General features: G+C 55.0%; 2 protein-coding genes across 2 annotated transcripts in view; both read right to left on the minus strand.

Moving 5' to 3' along the window:
- Positions 1 to 15,514, minus strand: part of RNF4 (ring finger protein 4) — a 34,291-nt gene extending 18,777 nt beyond the window's left edge. Inside the window, exons 1-2 of the mRNA XM_070372832.1 lie at positions 15,385 to 15,514; positions 705 to 850 (exon numbers count right to left, since the gene is read on the minus strand). Of these exons, the coding sequence (XP_070228933.1) occupies positions 705 to 713 (9 nt within the window). The 5' untranslated portion in view covers positions 714 to 850; positions 15,385 to 15,514. The remainder of the gene's footprint in view (positions 1 to 704; positions 851 to 15,384) is intronic.
- Positions 15,515 to 17,794: 2,280 nt separating this feature from the next.
- The window catches only part of CFAP99 (cilia and flagella associated protein 99), a 39,732-nt gene continuing 35,544 nt past the window's right edge, over positions 17,795 to 21,982 (minus strand). The window contains exons 13-16 of the mRNA XM_070372834.1: positions 21,780 to 21,931; positions 20,820 to 21,025; positions 19,113 to 19,275; positions 17,795 to 18,974 (exon numbers count right to left, since the gene is read on the minus strand). Of these exons, the coding sequence (XP_070228935.1) occupies positions 18,867 to 18,974; positions 19,113 to 19,275; positions 20,820 to 21,025; positions 21,780 to 21,931 (629 nt within the window). The 3' untranslated portion in view covers positions 17,795 to 18,866. The remainder of the gene's footprint in view (positions 18,975 to 19,112; positions 19,276 to 20,819; positions 21,026 to 21,779; positions 21,932 to 21,982) is intronic.

The following is a 21,982-nucleotide window of genomic DNA, read 5'->3' on the forward strand; positions in this document are numbered from 1 at the left end:
ACCCTGGGAGCGGACTGGCCAGCCTTATCCTCGCCGCCGCCACCCCAATACTTCTAGAACCTGGAGAGAGGGTGAGTGTCACAGCTGGTCCACCGGCTGGGAATGCTGTTTCAGAGAACAGCTGTTCTGAGTTTAGATCACATGCGCAGCATCGTTAGTAGGCAGTAAAGCGGTGAGGGGGACCGTCAGGCAACCTCTGGACTCAAGGGGCTCCCGGTGACATTTGGGTTACAACAAACCAGAGCTGCCTCTGCTGTCTAAAACACCAGTTACAATGACTTACCAACTCTGGCCACTGAGCGTGAGAAAACTCACCAAGGGTTATTATCACTACCAGTGCTGGCATCAGACCAAGGACTACACAGGGAAAAGGAACAGAAGGAAAAACGGAGAACTGAGCTGCAAATAATTAAATAAACCAGAGCCCTAATATTTCCAGGATGCCAGCAGCTGCTCTGGAGGCGTAAAATTTCAAACCCTCAGCCATTCTTCTCAGCCTTCTCTCTTTAGGGCACCAACCAAAACACTGGGAACTCTGACCAAAGGAAAGCAGGTTGATGACACTACCACAAGGCCCCATATATACTCTTTCAAGAATGAGGGTCACTCAGAAGCAGCTCTATGGCGCTCTCATAATTTAGGTACGCAAAGAATGAAGTAGTTGTTTAGTCTTAAAATAGAATCCACGAACTTGTAGAACTCACCGTGCTCATGGTGCTCCTTGGCGCCAACCTACAGAGAAACCCACAGTCTAGACCGGGCCTGCCTCAGCCTCTCATGCCTGCTGGCTGCTCATCTTCTGACTAGCGCAGGGACCTGCACGCCAGCAGATTTCCGGAATCTTCAAGCCCTGGAAAATAAAGGTATCCAGTTGACAAATGCTGCACCTGTTTCATCAATAAGAGAGTTCAGCTCAATCGTCTGCTGGTCCTTCTGTCAGCTGCGCACTTTGCCGAGCACTTTATGCAATCATGTCCTAATCCACACCCTCTGTGGGAGACACACACCCTCGTAGGATACAGGACAACGCAATCCCATAGCCTGCAAGCAGGACCATTATGCCACCTCTTGCCCTCCTGGCTGCTGAACACACACAGGTGCTCCTTGGCCCACAGTCCGCTCCCTGCCTGTCTAGACTTACCCCCGTGGGGCTAAGACGGGCTCTGGCCTTGTCGAAGTGGTGCCCACCTCCCCCAGGCTGTGCCAGGAGACAAAATGCAAACGGGAGGGTGCCAGCCAGCTGCTGGTCACTGAGTGACCTACTCTAGTTAGGCCGTTCCAGGCAGCCGAATGGTGATGACCTGTGACCCACTGGGGGAGTAGGCAGAGGGGACAAAGCCCAGGTTTCTGTTACGAAAGGAGAAATCCTGAACCCTCTTGCACAATCTATGAGGACGCGGCTTGCCTCACTCAAGCTTGGGAAAGCAGCTGTTGCCCCATGACTCTGACTGCGAGAGGCTGGGGACCCTGGGCTCACAGCCTCTGGTTCACAGCTTCCTTGGATGCAGTGACCCTGCCTCACTCCACACGCTGAGGCTCCTGCCAACAGGGAGGGTGGGTGACGCTGAAGCCCCCTCCCAACTTGAATCCTCTCTGGAGTAATCAAGAGGAGATCAATAAACAAAGGGACCCGCCCCCCAGCCACCAGACACACACACAAAGACAAGAAACCCCTGCAGAGTCCTGTGCAGCTTCTGGCAAGATGAGAATCACAACTGCTCCATGTGACTGCACAACCCCAGAAAGCAAAGAGCCTCCGCCTCTCCCCAAGACTGGGAACTGGGGCCTGCTGCAGATGCCCGTAATTCAGGGGGAGCGACAAGGGCCACCGATCCAGACCCACCCTGCATGCCCAGCTGAGACTCTGCCACTGGCAGTAGATGGGCGAAGAAGAACCAAGAAATTGTGGGTTGGGAAGCCAGGCAGGCTCCGGGAAGGGCAGAGAGCACAGCAGGTGCGGAGGCTCCTGGGGAACGGGAAGCCCTTGGCTCGCTCAGGGCCTGCCGAAGGTGGGGACTAACCCTGCAGATCTGACTTCAGGAACACAGTGGCGAAAGCAGTGAAGGAGAAGCCAAAATGTGCAGGCAGGAGTCAGGGTGCAGTGGTGTAGACGGGCTTCTAGTGGGAGAGGCCCGAGCACAGGGCAAGGCCGAGGGACCAGAGGAGAGCAGGGGAGGCTATGGTTCTGGGTCGGCCCGTCCGGGATGACAGGGGTCTGCACAAGGACAGGCATTCTCAAAGTGGAGCCCGCACCAGGCTCACTTACCTGGAGGGTTTGTTAAACTACATTTGGATTCAGTAAGTCTAGGATGGGGCTCACAAGTCCCGAGGCAAGGCTGATGGGGCCACTGCAGGCCACGCAACAGGAAGGCCTGTCTAGGACACGGCCTGGGAGCTGGAGAGGACTGGTCATACACGTGTGAGAGACAAGAACACGGGGCCTCTGCCAACCCCCTTCACGTCCCCGGTACTGCCGCCTCCTCCACACAGCCTCCCCAGCCTGGAACCCTCCTGCCCTGCTGCCAACACAGCTCTGAGCAGCAGCTGACCCCACAGCCTTCCCCTAGGTCCCCATCAAGTCCCGACCCCTAAGCCTGGCCTGTGGAGGCCAGCTGGCCTTTCAGTTAGAGCACACCTCCAAGGCCAGACAGCAGGGACAGAAGTCACAGCTCCAAACCCCTACTTGTGGCCTTGGGCGAGACTCTGAACTCCTCTGTGCCTTATCTGTTGTTTAGTCGCTCAGTCGTGTCCAACTCTTTGACACCCCGTGGACTGCAGCCCGCCAGGCTCCTACGTCCATGGGATTCTCCAGGCAAGAATACTGGACAGCGTTGCCGTTTCATTCTCCAGGGGATCTTCCCAAACCAGGGATCAAACCCATGTCTCCTGCATCAATAGGTGAGTTCTTTACTGCTAAGCCATCAGGGAAGCCCAGGCCTTATTGAGTGAAAAAGTTGGCTTAAAGCTCAACATTCAGAAAACGAAGATCATGGCATCCGGTCCCATCACTTCATGGGAAATAGGTGGGGAAACAGTGTCAGACTTTATTTTTTTGGGCTCCAAAATCACTGCAGATGGTGACCGCAGCCATGAAATTAAAAGACGTTTACTCCTTGGAAGAAAAGTTATGACCAACCTAGATAGCATATTGAAAAGCAGAGATATTACTTTGCCAACAAAGGTCCGTCTAGTCAAGGCTATGGTTTTTCCTGTGGTCATGTATGGATGTGAGAATTGGACTGTGAAGAAGGCTGAGCGCGAAGAATTGATGCTTTTGAACTGTGGTGTTGGAGAACACTCTTTGAGAGTCCCTTGGACTGCAAGGAGATCCAACCAGTCCATTCTGAAGGAGATCAGCCCTGGGATTTCTTTGGAAGGAATGATGCTGAAGCTGCAACTCCAGTACTTTGGCCACCTCATGCGAAGAGCTGACTCATTGGAAAAGACTCTGATGCTGGGAGGGATTGGGGGGCAGGAGGAGAAGGGGACGACAGAGGATGAGATGGTTGGATGGCATCACTGACTCGATGGACCTGAGTTTGAGTGAACTCCAAGAGTTGGTGATGGACAGGGAGGCCTGGCGTGCTGCGATTCATGGGGTCGCAAAGAGTTGGACACGACTGAGCGACTGAACTGAACTGAAAACAAGACAGCACCGACCTCAATGGTGTGTGAGGATTACAGGAGCTAATACAGAGAGCACTTGGACCAGTACCGGCACTTCAAAGGCTCACGGACCTGTTCTGCCAGCACAGCCTTACACCGCCCATTGCGCAACCCCAGCCCTCCGCCCAGCCCTAAGAGGCTGTGGACCGCTGCACCCGACCCAGCTTCAACACGTACCCACGGGCTGCACACCTCCCCATGCATGGCTCCTGCCCTGGGAATACAGCAGTGAATACATCCAGCCACCAGCTCCTGTCTGGGGTGGGTGCCAGCAGACAGCTCAGGTGTTGCAATAATTGGGGCATATAAGCCCCATGCAAGGGAAACCAAGAGGACAGGGAGAGGCCAGAGGTTCTCCAGGAGCAGCCCCACCGAGGGAGTGTCCAGCCAGCCGAGCCTTTCTCCAGCACCTGGCAGTCTGCATCCGGGTGCGCCCCTGACCACATTATCCACTCAGACACCGAGTAGTTTATTTTTTTTTCATCAGCAGGTAGCTGCTTTACAGTGCTGTGCTGGATTCTGTCGTACGTCAGCATCAGCCATACGCATACACACCGCCCTCCCTCGAGCCTGCCCGGGGGCCACGGGGGCCTTAGCCAGTCTCTCCGCTGCCTCACTCTCTCCAGGGAGGCTCGCAGCTGGCCTACTGCATGACCTCGCCTGACACCCTCAGGCCAGCCCAGGGGTGCCCTCACTAAGACTGGCACGAGAGCCTCCTTAAGCAGACATGAAGACAGTCCACCTGGTGGGCACGGGAGGCGGCGGCACCCCCACAGCCCTAGGGACTCACAAGACCAGATCACACGTGGTTCCAGAGCCACCAGGCTTCCTGGATCCTAACCCAGAACTCACCGATTCCAGCAATCTCTCTCAGAATTGAGAAGAATCTGATACAAATGTCACTGACAGTGATCTGTCTGCTGAGCACAAGGAAATAATTTAACGTACAGACCTTGGTTACTCCAAAGCCTCTTGCCTCCTACTTGTTTTAAGCTTTAAGTTTTCAAACACTGTTGCTCCAGGCGCGTCCGGCAGCTGCACCAGAGGGCTCCACGCTCCTCCGCGTGCACACTCTCCCTGCTCCCTGCCGCCCACCTGCAGCCCCAGGCTCTGCTGCACCCCCCGCCTGGTTCTCCCTCAGGGGATAATAAAGGTCAGCGGTCAGAGGACATAAAAGGTTGGAAGGCCAGCCTCACAGAAATCTGCCAAGGGGCTGGATTTCACCAGAGAATGGAGGTGGGAAGACCAGGGTCGGGGGGCCTCCCCAGCAGACCAGTTTGCGGACATGGAAGTGCACTGTGTGGACAGAGAGGCCAGAGGTTGTGGGAAAGATGGCCCTCACCAACTACAAAGCGTTCTGGGTCATGCACTGATAGAAGCCACTAGAACAGTAAAACTAACAACAGCTCAAACTTAGAGGTCACTTTTGTGTGCAAGACACTACAGCGCTTTCCACACACCATCTTGTATAATCCTCCTCTAGCCCAACATGGAGGCAGACACTATTATGGTGACCATTTCACATACAAGGGAGCTAAGAATGATCAGGGCTTAAGTAACTTGCCCACAGTCCACACCTAGTAAATACCAAGTCTGGATTTGAACCAGGGCAGTTTGACACCAGAACACCGAGTCTTAAAAGCACAAATACAAGCCAGAATCAGATGTATTAATTCTAGAAACAATATGGAACACGGGTGTTTTCCAGGTTTCTCAAACTTAGTGTCCAGGAACTCCTTCCAACATGCCAGTACTCCATCTCAGCAACACCCCCACCAGCCACCCCGTGGTTTCCAAGGCAAACCGTGCAGTTCCTCAGCATGCCTCACCTGAAGAAGTGCCAGAGGTCAGGACTCTGTCCACTCTGCACCTAGCTAGTCCTTTGCCCAAAGGAGATGTTCCTGTTTACAGAAGCGGCGAGTGGCTCAGAAGTGAGAGAGGGTGGTTAATGTCCCTGCCACTAAGAAAAGACCAGGAGTAGAGGGTGGCACTGGGAATGGTCAAGGCCAGATGCCAGGACCCCTTAACACTGTGACAGGAAGGTGAGGGAAGACCAGCTCTCGCGAGATCATCTATCTGGGTATTCCATGGGAGGGACGCCACGGAACTGGGCTAGGGAAGGGATAAACAAGGCAGACACCTTAATTTTAGAAATGCTGCACGTGGGTATCCAAGGAGAAAGGTCCAAAGGCAGCTGAAAATCTCAGGAGAACTAGGGTGGAGGGAGAGGTTTTAGAATCTGTGTTACAATCTGGGAAGTCAGGTGGGGGGTGGGGGAAACCCTGAAGAGAGAATCAAAAGGCAGAAAGCAAGCTTGGAGAACTTGGATATCAGTCAGACAAAAGCTGGCATTTCAAGGAGAAGACAGCAGTAAACAGAAGACCTAGAATGAGGACAGAAAGCTGGCCACAGGGAGCTGAGCACTGATAACCAAGCAACTGGAGGCCCAAGCTGTTACGGAGGGCCAAACTGGGCTGCCTGGAGGTAGTGACACTGAAGATGAGGCCCCAAGTGATGCAGCTATTCAACAAGCACACCGGTGGGCAGGGCCATCCAAGGGGAGGAGAGATCTGCCCAGGACGGGCCGAGTGCTGTGCGGGAGCCGAGGCCCACACGCCTCCCGGGGCGGGGCAGGCAGGCAGGGGTTCATAGAGACGGCACCACCTGCACGAGGAGGCCCGCGAGCGCTTGGACGGCTCAGCACGCAGACCCGTATGGAGGCGTGGAGTAATCCAGGCAGAAGTGAGCTGTGTGGCTTGGAGACAGTGGCAAGTGTGCAGAGAAGTGAGGCCACCCGACTGGATGGCAGCGGGGAGTTCAGCCTTCTCACAGGTTTAACGGTCTACTCAATCATGGCGTTATTGCCAGAAGTTGATTTCTTCCCAGGAGGCTACTATGGACACGAAAGATGACCCCCCAACGCTAGGAGGGGTGGCACACAATCACATGTGACGCCTCTGTGCGTGTGACTACACGCGAATGTCTACATGCATCACGGCTAGAATCTGCTGGGCAGTGCTGACTGCAGCTGGGTTCTGTGGCCTTACGGTCCCACAAGCCAAGAAAGGAGGATCAGCAGAAAAGGGGCGGGGAAGGGGTGCACCAGCAAACAAGGGAGCTGCAGGAGTCCAGGGAGCTGTCTGGGTGAGGAGCTCTGTCCAGCCCAGGCCCACGGCGGCCCACAGCGCCCTCAGCCACCAGGGCAGGTGAGGCTGCTGCCATCTGGGCGCTCAGGTGGCTACTTGTGCATGTCCGACCAGGAGATGAGAGGCAGCCACGTCGGGTCATGCACGCCCTCTGTGTGGCAGTTACAGAGCAGATCTCTTTCAACTCAAGAAGCTTTTCTGAGACAGGAGCAGAGTGAGTCTGACTCAATGCCAGCATGGTAAAAGCAGAGAAAAGCCTCAACCTAGAGAGTCTCATCAAGGCAAGGCCGATTTATCAGCAACTGATTAGGCACCGAGGCCCTGGCTAGTACCGACAGTCTAGGTCACGTGTTTTTAAAATTTCTTTTTGGTCACACCTTACAGCTTGTGAGATCTTAGTTCCCCGTCAGGGACCAAAGCCGGGCACTCGGCAGTGAGAGCACGGAGTCCTAACCATGGGAGGACAGGTGAGCCCCCGCCAAAGCTTCTTAAATGAACACTGCTGGCACTGTCGCATCAACGACCAGGCCTCAGAACTTAAGAAATATTAAGAGCCTCCTGCTTATACAAAGGAGGGTGCACTGTATAGACAGCAATCGTGAGACTGGCCAAACGAGCCCCAGAGCTCTGCACACACACCTGACCTCCATGCCTCAGTTTTCCCATCTTCCACGGGGGAAAAATAGCCCCTACCCTGCAGCTGTGACACTGAATCAAAGTGCCCAGTAGGTTCCAGCACCCTGGACGGAACCCTACCAGCTGAGTAATTCAACAATTCTGTACATGGGCTTACTCTGAATCAGGCACTGCTTCAGGGATTGGAAATACAATGGTGAACAAAACAGACACTCACGGAGCATACACTCTTAAGTGGAAAGACAATCAATAAATTAAGTAATAAATAGGTATTACATCAGAAAAGCTAGTAATCACAGCTCTTCTTACAAGTGTGAGTGCTACGAGATGAGAGCAGACTAAACTTTCAACCCCAGAAGAAACTGGAACAAACGTTTCTGCTCTCAGCAAGCTCAATTCACTTCCAGAAGAGACTTGGCAGGACGTGGCTGATCACCCCTGCCCAGGCGGACAGGAAGCTGGAGAGCCAGCACGCAGTGTGGGGCGGCCCCCTCCCAGTTACTGATCCCTAAAGGAGGCCCAGAAGCCCACCCACTGATCTCCCCCAGGAGCAACAGGGACTAGACCTGGCAGAGACAGAGAGCATCTGACGGTGCCTATGCTATGCTAAGTCACTTCAGTCGTGTCCGACTCTGTGTTGACCCCATAGATGGCAGCTCCCCTGACCCTGGGATTCTCCAAGCAAGAACACTGGAGTGGGTTGCCATTTCCTTCTCCCATGCATGAAAGTGAGAAGTGAAAGTGAAGTCGCTCAGTCGTGTCCAACTCTTAGCAACCCCATGGACTGCAGCCCACCAGGCTCCTCCGTCCATGGGATTTTCCAGGCAAGAGCACTGGTGTGGGGTGCCATTGACAGTGCCTGGAGACAGACAACTGGGCCTGCTGCGCACTCACCGTGCAACCCTGACCAAGCCAGTCAGCCTCAGAGGCCTGAGAGGGGCGCCAGGGGACTGCATTCCTGCTCAAGGATTCATCACTCAAGGAAATTTTCCCCTTTTCTCCAAACAAAGGACCCAATGAGGATTGTTTTTTGCTTCTACTAGAGAAAAAGAACAACTCTTTGGGTATAGAGATATTCTACTTTTGTTTACAATTCAGCCTTGAGGTTCAAGCGCCCAGAATTAAGTATGAACTTCAGTTTTCTGAAAATCAGTTAAAAAAAGAAAACTAAAGTAAAAAGAGTATTATTCAGCCTTAAGAAAAAGAACCCTGAAGATACTATGCTCAGTGAAGTAAGACACAAAAGGGCAAATACTGCGTAATTCCTCTTACATGAGGTCCCAAGACGTCAGATCCAGAGACAGAAAGTAGAATGGAAATTGCAGAGGCTGGGGATGGTGGGGGACAAGGAGTTTTACTTTAATGAATAGAGTTCCTGCCTGGGAGGATGCAAAAGGTTCTGGAGACAGATGGTGAGGGCGGCACAACAAGCTGGATTTACTTGATGCCACTGAACACCTGAGAGTGGTTCAGATGGTCTATTTTACATTATGTATATTTTACCACAACACAAGAATTAAAAAATAAACTTATTTTCTCTCCTGGATACTTTTAATAGGATTTAATCAAGTATTCAGAAATGCTCTGCAGTGGGTACAGCTGAGAAACATCTGTAAGGAATGCACCTCTGGGGGGACCCTCAGTCTCCTCCAAGCTCTGGGACCTCCAAGACATACCTATGACTCTAATATCACCAGAGTGCTGGCTCACCCTCTTCTAGATGAAGCTCTTCTCAGGAATTTCTCCACAGCTTCACATGCAGGGTTGAGACAAATCCCCCCAAACATTAGGCTGACCCTTTGTCAGTGAAAGCCCTGGAGCCTGGCAGGGAGGGGCACCTCAATTCTCCACAGCCATTATCTCCCAAGGTTGCACCGGTAATAGGTTTGGATGGTTTTCACAAGTGGGAGGGATATCAACAGCCACCAAGTTCAACCAATTAATCTTGGAAGGAGGAAGTTGCCTGCTTGGTCCTGCGACCACTCCTTTGCAGGCGGCTTCTCTGGGACACACAGAAGCACAGCTCGGTGGCTGCTCCACCCAACCCTCTTAACTCTCATTTTTTTTCAGTCACCATGGCCTGGGCTGGGGGAGGTGCAGGGACGGTGCAGCGGTGGGAGGGCTGGTGATACCAATACAAACTAGGGTATTTCAGGGGGTCAGGAGCAAGAGAAATATAATGAAGGAAACCTCAGGATCCATTTCCTCCAGAGGCTGAAAACACACCAGAGGCCAAAAAGACAGACTCTAAACTTCCAGGAAGCAGGCATGCTAGGCCTGTGCCAACAGCACCAAAGCACAAAGCTAGGAATCTCTGCTGCTTCTGCTGAACCAGGAACCTGGGAGGGGCTGGGGGTGGGGTACGTGTGTGGACTAAACCAGGATGGCCAAGGTGCAGACTGTGGTGGTGGCAGGGGGGAGTCAGCAGCTTATAAATGTGGCTCTTTGACCTTTACCCACAACAGACAGCAGCCCAGTAGCGCCCCCCAGAGAGAATGCCCTCATTTGCATGAGAGGGGAAAGAAACAAGAAAGAAAGCGAAGTCTCTCAGTTGTGTCTGACTCTTTGCAACCCCATGGACGGTAGCCTGCCAGGCTCCTCTGTCCATGGGATTTTCCAGGCAAGAATACTGGAGTGGGTAGCCATTTTCTTCTCCAGGGGATCTTCCTGACCCAGGGATCAAACCCAGGTCTCCCACATCGCAGGCAGACGCTTTACCGTCTGAGTCACCAGGGAAGCCATAAGAGGGGAGCTGGTCTCAAACAGCTCTGCCCCCAGGGGTCCTCAGCCAATGGCCTTCTATTCAAGCAGATACACAAGTGGGCTGGCTAATGGGTGCATACATGCCATCACCAAGTGGCAAGCCAAACCCAATTCTCTAAAGACATTCGTCTTGGTGGTGGAATCCAGATCCTCTCCAACTCTCTTCCTCGGAAGTAAAGTCAATGGTCCTTGGATCCCAGGACAGCAAGCACCTATTACAAGGGAAACATTGGGACCGTTCTAAGGACAAAACAGCAAAGCAGGAGGAAGAACGTTCAGTGGGCCAGACGAAGTCAAAACTTTAAATGGGAGCTCAAAAACATCTGCCAGACTCCAAGGGACCCAAGGACATCACAAATGTTCCCAGAAGACTGCACCCATTGCCTTCATGTGTAAAGCCAACCACTAAGTGGTCTGGCCTCACTTGCAGTGACAGACACAGGTCTTCCTAAAAATCGCCATACAATACAAAAAGTGCATAGAGTTTTTGGGTAAAAGTGGAATTAGGGGTACAACACTCCAAAACTTGGACAACTGCACACACATACACGGTAAGAACCTACCCAAAGCGGCAGTGTAGACACGCAGTGAACTGACACAGCTGATAGGTGTCTGAGGTGGAGATGGTCTTTGTGGCTTGGTTCAGCTGAGTTCAATTTTCTATGTTTACCTACTGTTATCTGTAGATGAAATTATGCACACTCAACTCAACAGCCCCATTATAGTCAACCTGTTGCGTAAAATATCAATCCTGCTGGAATTAATCCTTGCTTCCAAACAACTGTTGAGAGCAGAATTGATAAAATCAACTATACTTGGACGCATGTATTTAAAACAAACCAACAGAGGACTGACCGTGCCTCCCTTCAGGTGCCGTGGACGCCAGCCGCAGCACAGTGATTCGATATATGCTGTCACCCCGCCTCAGGGGTCTCCTACCCCATCCCACTGTGGAGAAGTGCTCATTCTTCTCGGTCCACCTCAAAGGAATGCTACTGCCTTTCTGTCACTCCTCGTCCTCCGTTTTTTCTGTTGCACTCCATCTGCTAAACGTAACTCTATGTCAAAACCCATCAGGGTATGCCCTCTTCTTTGAACAGCACTTGGCACAAACATGGTAGCTAAACAGTTATTTTCCATTGAAATTAAATTACCAACCTCATGAGATACTTGAAAAAGATGGCAGATTCTTCAGGGTGGCACAGTGTCCTGAGGTGGGAAAAAGATGGGGAAAGTGGAGCCTCATTACACTGCAAATAAAAATACAATCACCACCAGGAAACAGAGGGACATTTAAAACCAGAAAATCATCATGGGAGAACAGGACAGAACATCTCTATCTGAAGCATTTTCAATTTGAAAAAAAGGGGCCACAACCTCAAGTTTTTAAATATTAGTTAAGAATTGAAAAATATCAAGAAGGTGTTCAGAAAAGAAGCAAACTTTATATTGGTCTGCTATAGCAAGCAGCAGAATTTGGCAACAGTTTGGTTAAAATGAGAAGTGAGGTGCAGCGGACAGGAAAATGCCCAGGTCCTGAGACCACTTTCTTGGGGGAGGGGGTCGCTCAGGAACAGAAACTAGACTGAAGAGTACAATGCAATTACTGAAAATTAAGTTTCTCGAGAATATTTATAATTAGACCCTTTCTGGGTGAACCGTCCTTGAAAAAGAAATGTAACAATAAACACTAACAAAGTCCAGCAAAAGGAACACAGACATTGGGATCTGAGGTTCTGGTGCTAGGTCTGCTTACTAATTGCATGACCTTGGGTAGTAACTCTGTCCCTCCTGTGCTTCAGGATATGTAAGATGGAGCTAAGCAAAACTACTGGGAAGGATGGATTTTTAAGTGGTAGAGACGCCTAAATTTAGTAGACATGACTGTTACATCACAAACCTAGAGTAACCCTTAGAGACATCTGAGTCACACTCCTATAACTAGAAATTATGACTCCAAGGACTTCACTGAGGTCCAGTGGCTAAGTTTCCGAGCTCCCAATGCAGGGGGTCCGGATTCTATCCTTGATCAGGGAATTAGATCCCACATGCCCCGACTAAAAGAGTTCACATGCAGCAAGGAAGACTGAAGATCCCCCGGGCCACAACTAAGATCTGGTGTAGTCAACAAATACCAAAAAGAAAAAAATTGTAATTCCCAAACAAAATGGCATTAACAGGTCATAAGGCCATTCAGGAGATATTCATTTTAAATTTGTGTATGTCAAGAAGATCTACACAGCAAGCCAGGCTCCTCAGCGATCTGGAGGCACGTTCTGCAGTTAAGGCGCCCACTGGGCATGTCTGGAGACCATGTGGTTTCTGGAGCACAGGAAAGCCTGATGGTCACAACTTCTCTTCTGCACAAGCAGGCTACTGATAATACTCATTCTGAAACGTTTCCAAGCCTTTCCTTCTCTTCTAAATGAGGTATTCAATTCAAGACTTACTTATGCCTGGGGGAAAAAAACAAAACAAAACCCTTCCAAAGAAAACTCCCCATCCGGTACCCTCTATCTTAGCCCCACATTTACTCACATTTGACCTATAACCCTGGGGTGAGGCGGAATCTGTGCTCTGGGCCGTCCTCCTTAGAGAGGAAACCTCAAAATGCCTTGCTCTAAAAATTCCCAAAATTCTTCTAAGATACAAGCTATTTAGGAAAGATAAGTCAGAAGAGCACATATGATTCATATCTCACTCAATAACAGAGTCAACCTTGTAATATTCTACAGGAGCCACCTTATCCCTCAAAAATCCCTAATTTGGGGATAGTGAAAAATGTATATAATCATTCCAAAATAAGACATGGGTAACATATACACACCCTTGGCTGGTGGCTCAGACGGTAAAGCGTCTGCCTGCAGTGCAGGAGACCCAGGTTTGATCCCTGGGTTGGGAAGATCCCCTGGAGAAGGAAATGGCAACCCACTCCAGTACTCTTGCCTGGAAAATTCCATGGACTGAGGAGCCTGGTAGGCTACAGTTCATAGGGCCGCAGAGTCGGACACGACTGAGCAACTTAACTAACATATACACGGGAACACACAACACATACAAACGAACCAACTTGTGCACGTATTTTCATCGAGTAGCACCCCAAGTCTTTCCCAGAAACTGGCAAGGGTATAAACTCCCAGACACAAACTTTGCTGAAAGCTTTTAAGTAAAAGTCAGTAAAGAACTTCCATGACTGGCAATCACCAAGTTCAGTGACTAGTCCCTGTGTGTGCGCACGCTCAGCCGTGTCTGACTCTTTGCAACCCCACAGACTATAGCCCGCCAGGTTCCTCCATCCATGGAATGTTCCAGGCAAGAATAGTGAAGTGGGATTCCATTTCCTTCTCCAGGGCATCTTCCCGACCTAAGAATTGAACCCTTGTGTCTTGTGTCTCTTGCACTGGCAGATGGATTCTCGATCACTTGCACCGCCTGGGAAGCTCCTAGTCACTCACTGCCCTGGCCCAAGCTACCCCTCTCTCTTCCTAACTGGTCCTGACCATCCTTCTCATATATAGCACAGTGATTTTTCTAAAATGCAAATGTAACCCTGTTAAGCTCCCTCCTTAGAACTCAATTTAGTGATTTCCCACTTGGCCTTCAGATAAATGCTGAATTCCTCACTGTGGAGGCACACCACAGACCTTCTGTATTCTGGTTCCTGATACCTCTCCAGCCCCATCTTATGTTTCAACCTTGGGGAATACCCCTCATTCTCTCCACTCTGGCTCCTCAGCTCCAGCAGGGCCTGTACCACGTCTGTTTTTGTCCAAGCAAAAGCTTGGCACACAGAAGACCTCAAAATATGATGACTTAAAATATTAATGTATAAATTCTTAAAGGGGAGGGGGAAGCCCCTTCTTTTTCTTTACAAAGCATAAACATGCATATAGCTCATAAAAAGAGCATACACTAGCAAGGCAGCATTAACATTGGGAAGAGAACAATTGTTGGGTGAGAGCAATTAGGAAAACAATGTGTAAAAAAAGGTGGCGATGGAGGGGACTCATGACTGTAAAAGGTTTACAAACACTGCACTAAGGCAAGATTTGAGTTCAAGTTGGAAGCTCAAGTTCAGGCCATACAGATGGCAGCATTATTTGAACGCTCTCAAATTCACAGGGGAAACCACCAGAAAAACAAAGCCAAACGATTCCCTTCAACTCTTCTTTCATAACCAGCGGGCCGCCAGGCTCCTGGTCACTGAGTTCAAAGGTCTAGTTCTGCAGTCAGGGAACCCAGGCTGTGACCTTGGGCAGACCGCTTCAGTCTTCCCGGCCACTAAGGCAGCCTAAACTGGAGCACAGAGTGCAGGACCACAGAGCTGGAGACCCCAGGTCTGGTTCCAAGAAAAGTGGAGCAGGAGGAGGAAGGTATGGCCGTGACAGTCGACGGGCAGGGGCTGGAGTTACACAAAAGCCAACACCCCCCGAAAACGCCTACCAAGGCTCTGAACTCTCCCCTTTCCCCTCGACGGGTCAAGACGTGGAAAACGGCCTGCGCCGAGTCCTGGGCTTCAGGTACCCGTCTCCAGATGCCCGCTGCGGGCTGGGCCGCAGGCTTCGGCGGCTACGCGTCCGGCCAGCGCGCGGAGCCTGAGACCCGCTGAGCTCTGCCCACCCCCCCGCCTCGAGCGTGCCAGCCCCGGCCCAGCCTGGAGGTGGCTCCGCCCGGCCGACTCGCCAGCCCGCGGCGGCCCGAGCACACAAAGGCGGCGGCTTCGGCGGGGACGAAACCCTCGCCCGGCCTCCCTGCACGCCCGCGCCAGCCCGCGAGCGGCGCACCTCCCGGCCTTCCCGGTGACCTTGGACGCGCCCCTCCCCGCTCCGCCGCCTCAGTTTCCCCGGCGACGCTAAAACGGAGGCGCCCAGGCTGCGGCACGCCCGGAGCGGCCGACAACCGCGGCGAGGCCTCCCCACTTCCGCGCCCGCGCCAGGCTCGTGCGGCCCCCGCTCGGGGCCCGGGGAGAGGCTCTCGGCCGTGGGTCCGGGCCCCAGAGGGGTCGGCCGCGCCCCGGCGGTTCCTCGGGACGCGGCGCCAAGGCCTCCTCAGGCCGCGCGAGGCCACAAGAACCCCCCGAACCCGCCCGGCGCTGCCTTGCCGCCCGCGCCCCCCACGAAGTCGAGCCCTGCCTGGCGCCGGGGAGACTCAGCGGGCACGGCGGTTGACGCACTCGAGCGAGGGAAGCACCTCCGCGAGCAGCTTCAGAGAAGACCTCCACCAGACGACGCCGCCGCCACCGCCTCAGCACCGACCCACTTCCCGTCCGCGGGCCTCGGCCCCGCCCCCGCACCTCCCTACTGGCCGCCGCCATCCCTAACTCCCGCGGTCCGCCCGTGGAGAGGGCTCTATTTTCATCCCTATTGGATAAGAAAACCATCTATCACCACTTTGAAACGCGCCTGCTTCCGGCCCCGCCCACGCCCGCGAACTCAAAAAAGCTCCTGCCTTCCCGCGAGAGGAGCGGCCGGCGCCTCTCGGCGCGCAAGGCCTCTCGGGAGTCGTGGTCGCGGCTGGGACACGCCCCTCTCTCCGCCTAAGTTCCCTGGAATCTCTGCCGCCTCCACTCTGGCCTCCTGACCACGCCAGGCCCTGGACCCGAGCGCGGCTGATCCCCGCGATCCAGGGCCTTTACCCGGCTGCTGGCGGAGATGGAAGGGAGGGGGTGAAGCACGGACCGGCCCATCTGCGGGAAGCCGGAGGAGGCACTCAACCGGGCCGTCTGGGAGGGCTCCCTGGAGGGAGCTAGCTGAGCATCCAAAAGACTAGAATGGAGGAGAGCAGTTCCAGGAAAAGGGGGCCTGGGTGGGCAAAGGTGGGCGCGCATGACCAGAGAGCTGAAGGCTGCCCAGTAGACCAGGGTGCAGGGGTTGGGAGCGACGGGGATCGCCGGAGGCCAGAGGCAGACCTCCGAGAGGGCCCGGATGTCAGGCTGGGAGTCTTGATTATTCTGAAGACCTCAGGTGTCAGGAAAGGGCTGAAGACGGAGAATTCCCGCCGGCATGGGCCCAGCCAGGTCCTAGGAAAGCGGGCCTGGAGGTCTCCCAGGCAACTCCACGGAGTCAGAGTGTGGACCCTGGATCCCTCTTGCCTGAGTTTGAATCCCAGGTCCAGGGTTCAGGCAGGTCCAGGGTTCCCTGGCCTGTTGTATGGAGAAGACATTGGTGTCTATCTCAGAGGGTCCTAAGATCCAACTCTGAGCACAGGTGTGTGCCAGTCCTGGTGGGGCTGCATGTCAGAATGGGGATTAGAGAGCCTGGTGGTGGCTTCCTCGAGTTTAGCTGCCAGAACTGGGCCTGGACATGGATTTGGCAACCAGAAAAGAGCCCAACTTGTCTCTCTTTTTCTGAGACTACCAGATCACCCCAATAGGACCATCCCACCCGGGACAGGCCCACACTGTGGCCAGATGGAGAACTAGAGGGACCTCCAAGGCCACCTGAGGTCCAGGCTGTCACCTGGCACACCGCCACTCCTGCTGGGCCCTATCGGCCAAAGCACGTCAGCTCAGATCCAAGGACTGGGGAAGATTAGACTCTGCTTCCTGATGGGAGGTTACAAGGGGAGGAAGAGGATGCTAGGAGACACTGTTGCCATCCGTACCACACAAGACAGGCCCTCAGGCCATAAACTCAGGGGATGGCTCAAGAGCTGCCCTCCAGGTTCCAAGGGGTCTATATGAACAGAAGGCCCAGGTTCTCTCAAGGCACTCTGAGCAGCCACCCAGTCCAGGAGGGCAGGTGGGGACCCTGTGGACTACCAACCAGCATCGTTCCCAACAGCACCCTGAGTTTGCTGGGCCACCACCTTTCCCCCTGCTCCAGAGGCCAGTCCGACAAGTGAAAGGAAATTCTCTGCCTTTGTCACAGGGCCTGCTTTAGGCCCCCATGCAGACCTTCCCCCATTGCAGGGACTTGTTCAGCAGACCATGTTCAATCCAGTGAGGCTAGAGCTCAAGGCTTGGAAGACAGAGAGGTTTCCCTCCTAAGAGAGTTGCCAGGGAGAGATGGCCCTTCCTCCAGATGCTGTGAGATTCGAACTGCTATCAGCTTGGAGACAGAGCTCTTGGATCAGGCATGTCCTGAAGTCCACCCTACCTTTGAATTACCAGTTATGCTGCTGCTAAGTTGCTTCAGTCGTGTGTCTGACTCTGTGCGACCCCATAGATGGCAGCCCACCAGGCTCCCCCGTCCCTGGGATTCTCCAGGCAAGAACACTGGAGTGGGTTGCCATTTCCTTCTCCAATGTGTGAAAAGTGAAAGTGAAGTCGCTCAATCCTGTCTGACTCTTAGCAACCCCATGGACTGCAGCCCACCAGGCTGCTCCGCCCATGGGATTTTCCAGGCAAGAGTATTGGAGTGGGGTGCCATTGCCTTCTCCATGACCAGTTATAGAAGGTGACAATTCCCCTTTTGGAGCCATCTGAGCTCCTGAGGGACTCTCTTGGGACAGGTCATCATCAGTGTATTCCCTCAATATCAAGTGAAATGGGTTTGAATGACAATAAAGGGTGTAAGAAATGCCATTTTTTTAAAAAATGAAATTTAATCTGCTCCCAGCTCTGATTTGACAGGGAGGTGGGAAATTCCTCTTTTTACCAGCCTCGGTCGCAGGGAAGTCCTGGGTTCTGACACAGTTGAGAATACTGGGGGAGAGCTCTGGTCTTCAGTCTGTCCCTGTCACTTTCAGATGTCCGCCCTCCTGATCTGGATGTGCCCTGGGGTCCTGCCTCCCCCCTCTGAGGTGCCCTCTTCTCTGCAGGCCCAAGGAGGATGTGGGTATGGGATCCCTCTCCTAGACATCCATCCCCTGGCAGTGCACAGCCCCTCCCCTCCCCACCGGCTTGCCCATCCTTTCCCGGGAGCTGCAGCACACTGCGTGGTCTTCACTCAGCCAGCCGGTCCTCAGCCACGCACCTGCAGCCCAGGCCGGGGTCTGAGGACCAGGGGAATCAATCCGTTCCTGTCCAGGCCCTGGGCCAGGGCGCCTGCCCAGCAGCTCCAATCTCATTCCTTCGGTGAGCCTGGGGGAAGGCTGGGCCTTACTCTAAAGGCCTCCAGGCCTAGCTTTGGGTCCCAGGGCTTGGGGCAGTTCACTTCACCTTTCTGAGCACCTGTGGTCTCACCAGCAGAAAGGGCATGGGGGACAGTTCCCAATTCCCTGGCCAATTCCCCCCATCCTCTGAGGTTTAGGAGATCAGGCGCCAGAAGGGCCAGTTGGTAGTGACTCAGTATCCTGGCCACTTCTAATTGCATCCGCACAACCACATACTCAGTCTTGGGGGTTCCTGGATTAGGCCACCTAATCCGGGCAGAGAACGGAGATTCCATGGTTCCACGCGCACTGCGGGCTCCGGGAAGTCGGGCCCGGGTCGGGGGAATGCCTACCGCTCGGCCGTAGGGAAGGGCAAGGATCTGGACCAGGGTGGCCATGTTTAGCACATTAGATACAAGACACCCCAATAAAGCTGAATTCCAGCGGATACTTTCTTAGCATGTTTGTCCCACGCAATAACTGCGCGTCCCGCCTTTTATTTGGCAACCCTGCTCTGGGCGGGCGGAGACGGGCGGAGCGGGGCAGGGGGCATGGCCCCGCGGTCTTCATTCGGGCTAGGGTCTCAGGGTCCGGGGTAGGGGCGAGGGGAGGCCGCGCAGCTCAGGCGGCCCCCAGGCGGCGCGCGGGCCCGCATCCTGGCTGCTGCGCCCTCAGCCAGCGCTCGTGGCTCCGCTCCAGCTCCAGCCTGCGCTGCGCCTCCAGCTGCGCCTGCGGGAGGGCGGGCGGTGGAGGTCGGCGCGAGGCGCTCCCCCGCAGCCGGACGCGGCTTCCCTGCGCGCCCCCCGACCCGCACCTCGCGTCCCCGCCCACCGCGCGGCGCGCCCTCGCGGCCGCTCCCTGGCTCACCCGCTGCTTGGGGCGCACGGCCCGCGGCGCCGGCACGTGCCCCGGGGCCGCCCGCGCGCGCCGCTCGGCCGCCTTCTCCTGGATCCGGCGCTGCAGCTCGAGCACACGCTCGTCTTGGGAGGGCGCTCCGGCAGCCGCCCACCGCGCCTTCTTCTCCTCCCACCTGGGCGGGCGGAGGGGCCGGCTTAGGAGGGCCTCGCCGCGGTGGACCAGAGAGGTTTAGGTGCCAGGGGAGAGTGCCCTCACACCCTCGGGGAACCGCTCCGGGAGGGTTCTCCCCGGGGCCTCTTGCCTTTTTGCTCCTTGTATTTCACAGTCGTAAGAGTATTCCACAGGTTTGCCTATGCACATTTTCGGGGATGAGAAAAGCCACCGCCCTTTCATCTTACCCTGCCTTCCCCGCTCTTGCCTAGCGATTACTGATGCTAATGTCTCGCTGTCTGTGCAGATCTTTCCATACCAGGCCCCATGGGGCCCGAAAAGTCACCACCACCACCACTACTACTACTAAGTCGCTTCAGTCGTGTCCGATTCTATGCGACCCCAGAGACAGCAGCCCACCAGGCTCCCCCGTCCCTGGGATTCTCTAGGCAAGAACACTGGAGTAGGTTGCCATTTCCTTCTCCAATGCATGAAAGTGAAAAGTGAAAGTGAAGTCACTCAGTCGTGTCCGACTCTTAGCGACCCCATGAACTGCAGCCCACCAGGCTCCTCTGTCCATGGGATTTTCCAGGCAAGAGCACTGGAGTGGGGCGCCATTGCCTTCTCCGAAAGTCAGCACAGTGTTCCCAAAACAAAAAGGGTGTGTGTGTGTCCATCGCTTTCCATTGAAAGAGATGTTTGACAACCAGATGCTACGTGTGACCCCACCTCCCCACCACCCCCCCGACCCCCAAGTCCTAGTTTAAAAAGATAAAAGTTATAGTACTCAATCTTTCCAAGCTGTAGTGAACAGTTTTGGGATCCTTGGAGAGAGGTGACCAGGGACAGGGTATTGAGATGGTGCTGGGAGTCTCTGCTCATTTCTAGCTGTGTCACTGTGCTGTGGTTATGTAGGGCTGTTTTTTCTCATTAGATTCACACCAGAGCGTTTACGAGTACAGTGTCCAAAACCTGCATGGGCTTCCCTGGTGGCTCAGCTGGTAAAGAATCCGCCTGCAGTGCAGGAGACCCCGACTCGATTCTTGGGCTGGGAAGATTCCCCTGGAGAAGGGATAGGCTACCCACTCCAGTATTCATGGGCTTCCCTGGTAGCTCAGACGGTAAAGAATCCGCCTACAATGCAGGAGACCTGGGTTCGATCCCTGGGTTGGGAAGATCCCCTGGAAAAGGGAAAGGCTGCCCACTCCAGTATTCTGGCCTGGAGAATTCCGTGGACAGAGGAGTCTACAGTCCAGTCGCAAAGAGTCAGACACGGCTGAGTGACTAAGCAAGCACTTCCTAACTTCTGCCATTAAGTAGCTGGCTTGCTATTAATGGATGAAGCACAGGGCTAAAGGGTGTGGCCGGGCTCATCTGAGCCGTCACCACAGGCTTTTTTTTCCACCCTTTCAGAAGGCCTGAGACTTGTCTAAGAAAACAGTTGGGTGGGGGGAAGAGATTGCAAGGGAACTGACTGGAGGGTGATGGATTGCTTGGGTGGGGGGAAGGCAGGCTCCCTGCTCCTTGCCCGCCCAGGGTGCCCGGCCTGGGGTCGCCCGTACCCACCTCAGGGCTGCAGACCTCCCCATGGCGGCGCGGCAGAGCGCCACCTGTTCCACCGTGTCCCGCAGCTCCTGGCTCTTGGCGCGCTTGCCCTGGATGATCTGGTCTCGCCGCTCCTCCTCCTGGCGACGACGGGTCTCCTTAAGCAGGGCCAGCCGCTCACGCAACTCCACGACCGACATCTCCCCCTCCAGGCCGTGGCCGGGGATCTGCAAGAGGACCGGGGTAGGGAGAGGCCCCAGGTCGGGAGCCAGGTCCGACCCTTCCCGGCTGGCCCCGGCCCCTGGCTTTCCCCCTGCACCGGCTTCATTGTCCTTCCTGAAGGCCACAGGCCCGGCCCCGTGCCCAGGCGGCCTCCCGTCCTCTCGGTACTGTTTGTATGGCAATGTCCACCATCCGGCTTCTCCCGCCTGGGCCCCCTCCGCATCCCTGCCTGCGCGGGGACACCTCAGCTGGGGGCCTGGTGGGGCCCCCATGGTACTCAGCCCTGTCTCCCCAGCCGGGACCTGGGGGTCCAGGCAGAGAGCCTGTCGGACTCTGCACAGCCCAGGACCAGGCCTACCCACCCAGGCCCATCCCCGCGTGCCAGCCTGGCCTCTTGCGCTGCTTCCCACACTGGCCCCCGGGGGCTGCAGCCTGTCCAGCACCCCTGCCATCCCTCCAGCGCACCTGCCACGCGGGCCTCGTGGGTCCCAGCAGCTCCCTCAACACGCAAGTCCGTGAAGCTGCCTGGCTGGCCCCCCGGGGTGCCAGAGGCCTCCCTGGACCGGGTCCTCCAGCACAGCGCACAGGAGGCAGCTGGGCGTGAGTGGCCGGGTGGACCCCAGCTGGGGTCCAGACCACCTTCGGCTTTGGTGGGAATTGTGGGTGCACCCTCCGCAGGACGCCAGGCCCAGGAAGACGCGGGGAAGCTCCCCTGCTGGAGGGCGCTGGACGGGCACAGGCCCTGGGCGGCGGCCTCACCTGGGTCAGGTCCACCAGCTTGCCCCTGCGCGTGGGCTGAAACTCCAGGGCTCGCAGCTGGGAGACGAGGGTGCAGCGCCGCCTCTGCTCCTCCTTGGCCGCCTCCGCGCTGCGCTGCAGCAGCTCTCGGTTCTCCTCTGTCACCTCCTGAGCTGGGGGCCGAGTGGGGCGCTGAGAGGCTCGGAGAGCAGCCGGCCAGCCCC

The sequence above is a fragment of the Bos mutus genome, chromosome 6 (assembly GCF_027580195.1).
Source record: "Bos mutus isolate GX-2022 chromosome 6, NWIPB_WYAK_1.1, whole genome shotgun sequence".
In the NCBI taxonomy this organism is placed as follows: Eukaryota; Metazoa; Chordata; class Mammalia; order Artiodactyla; family Bovidae; genus Bos; species Bos mutus.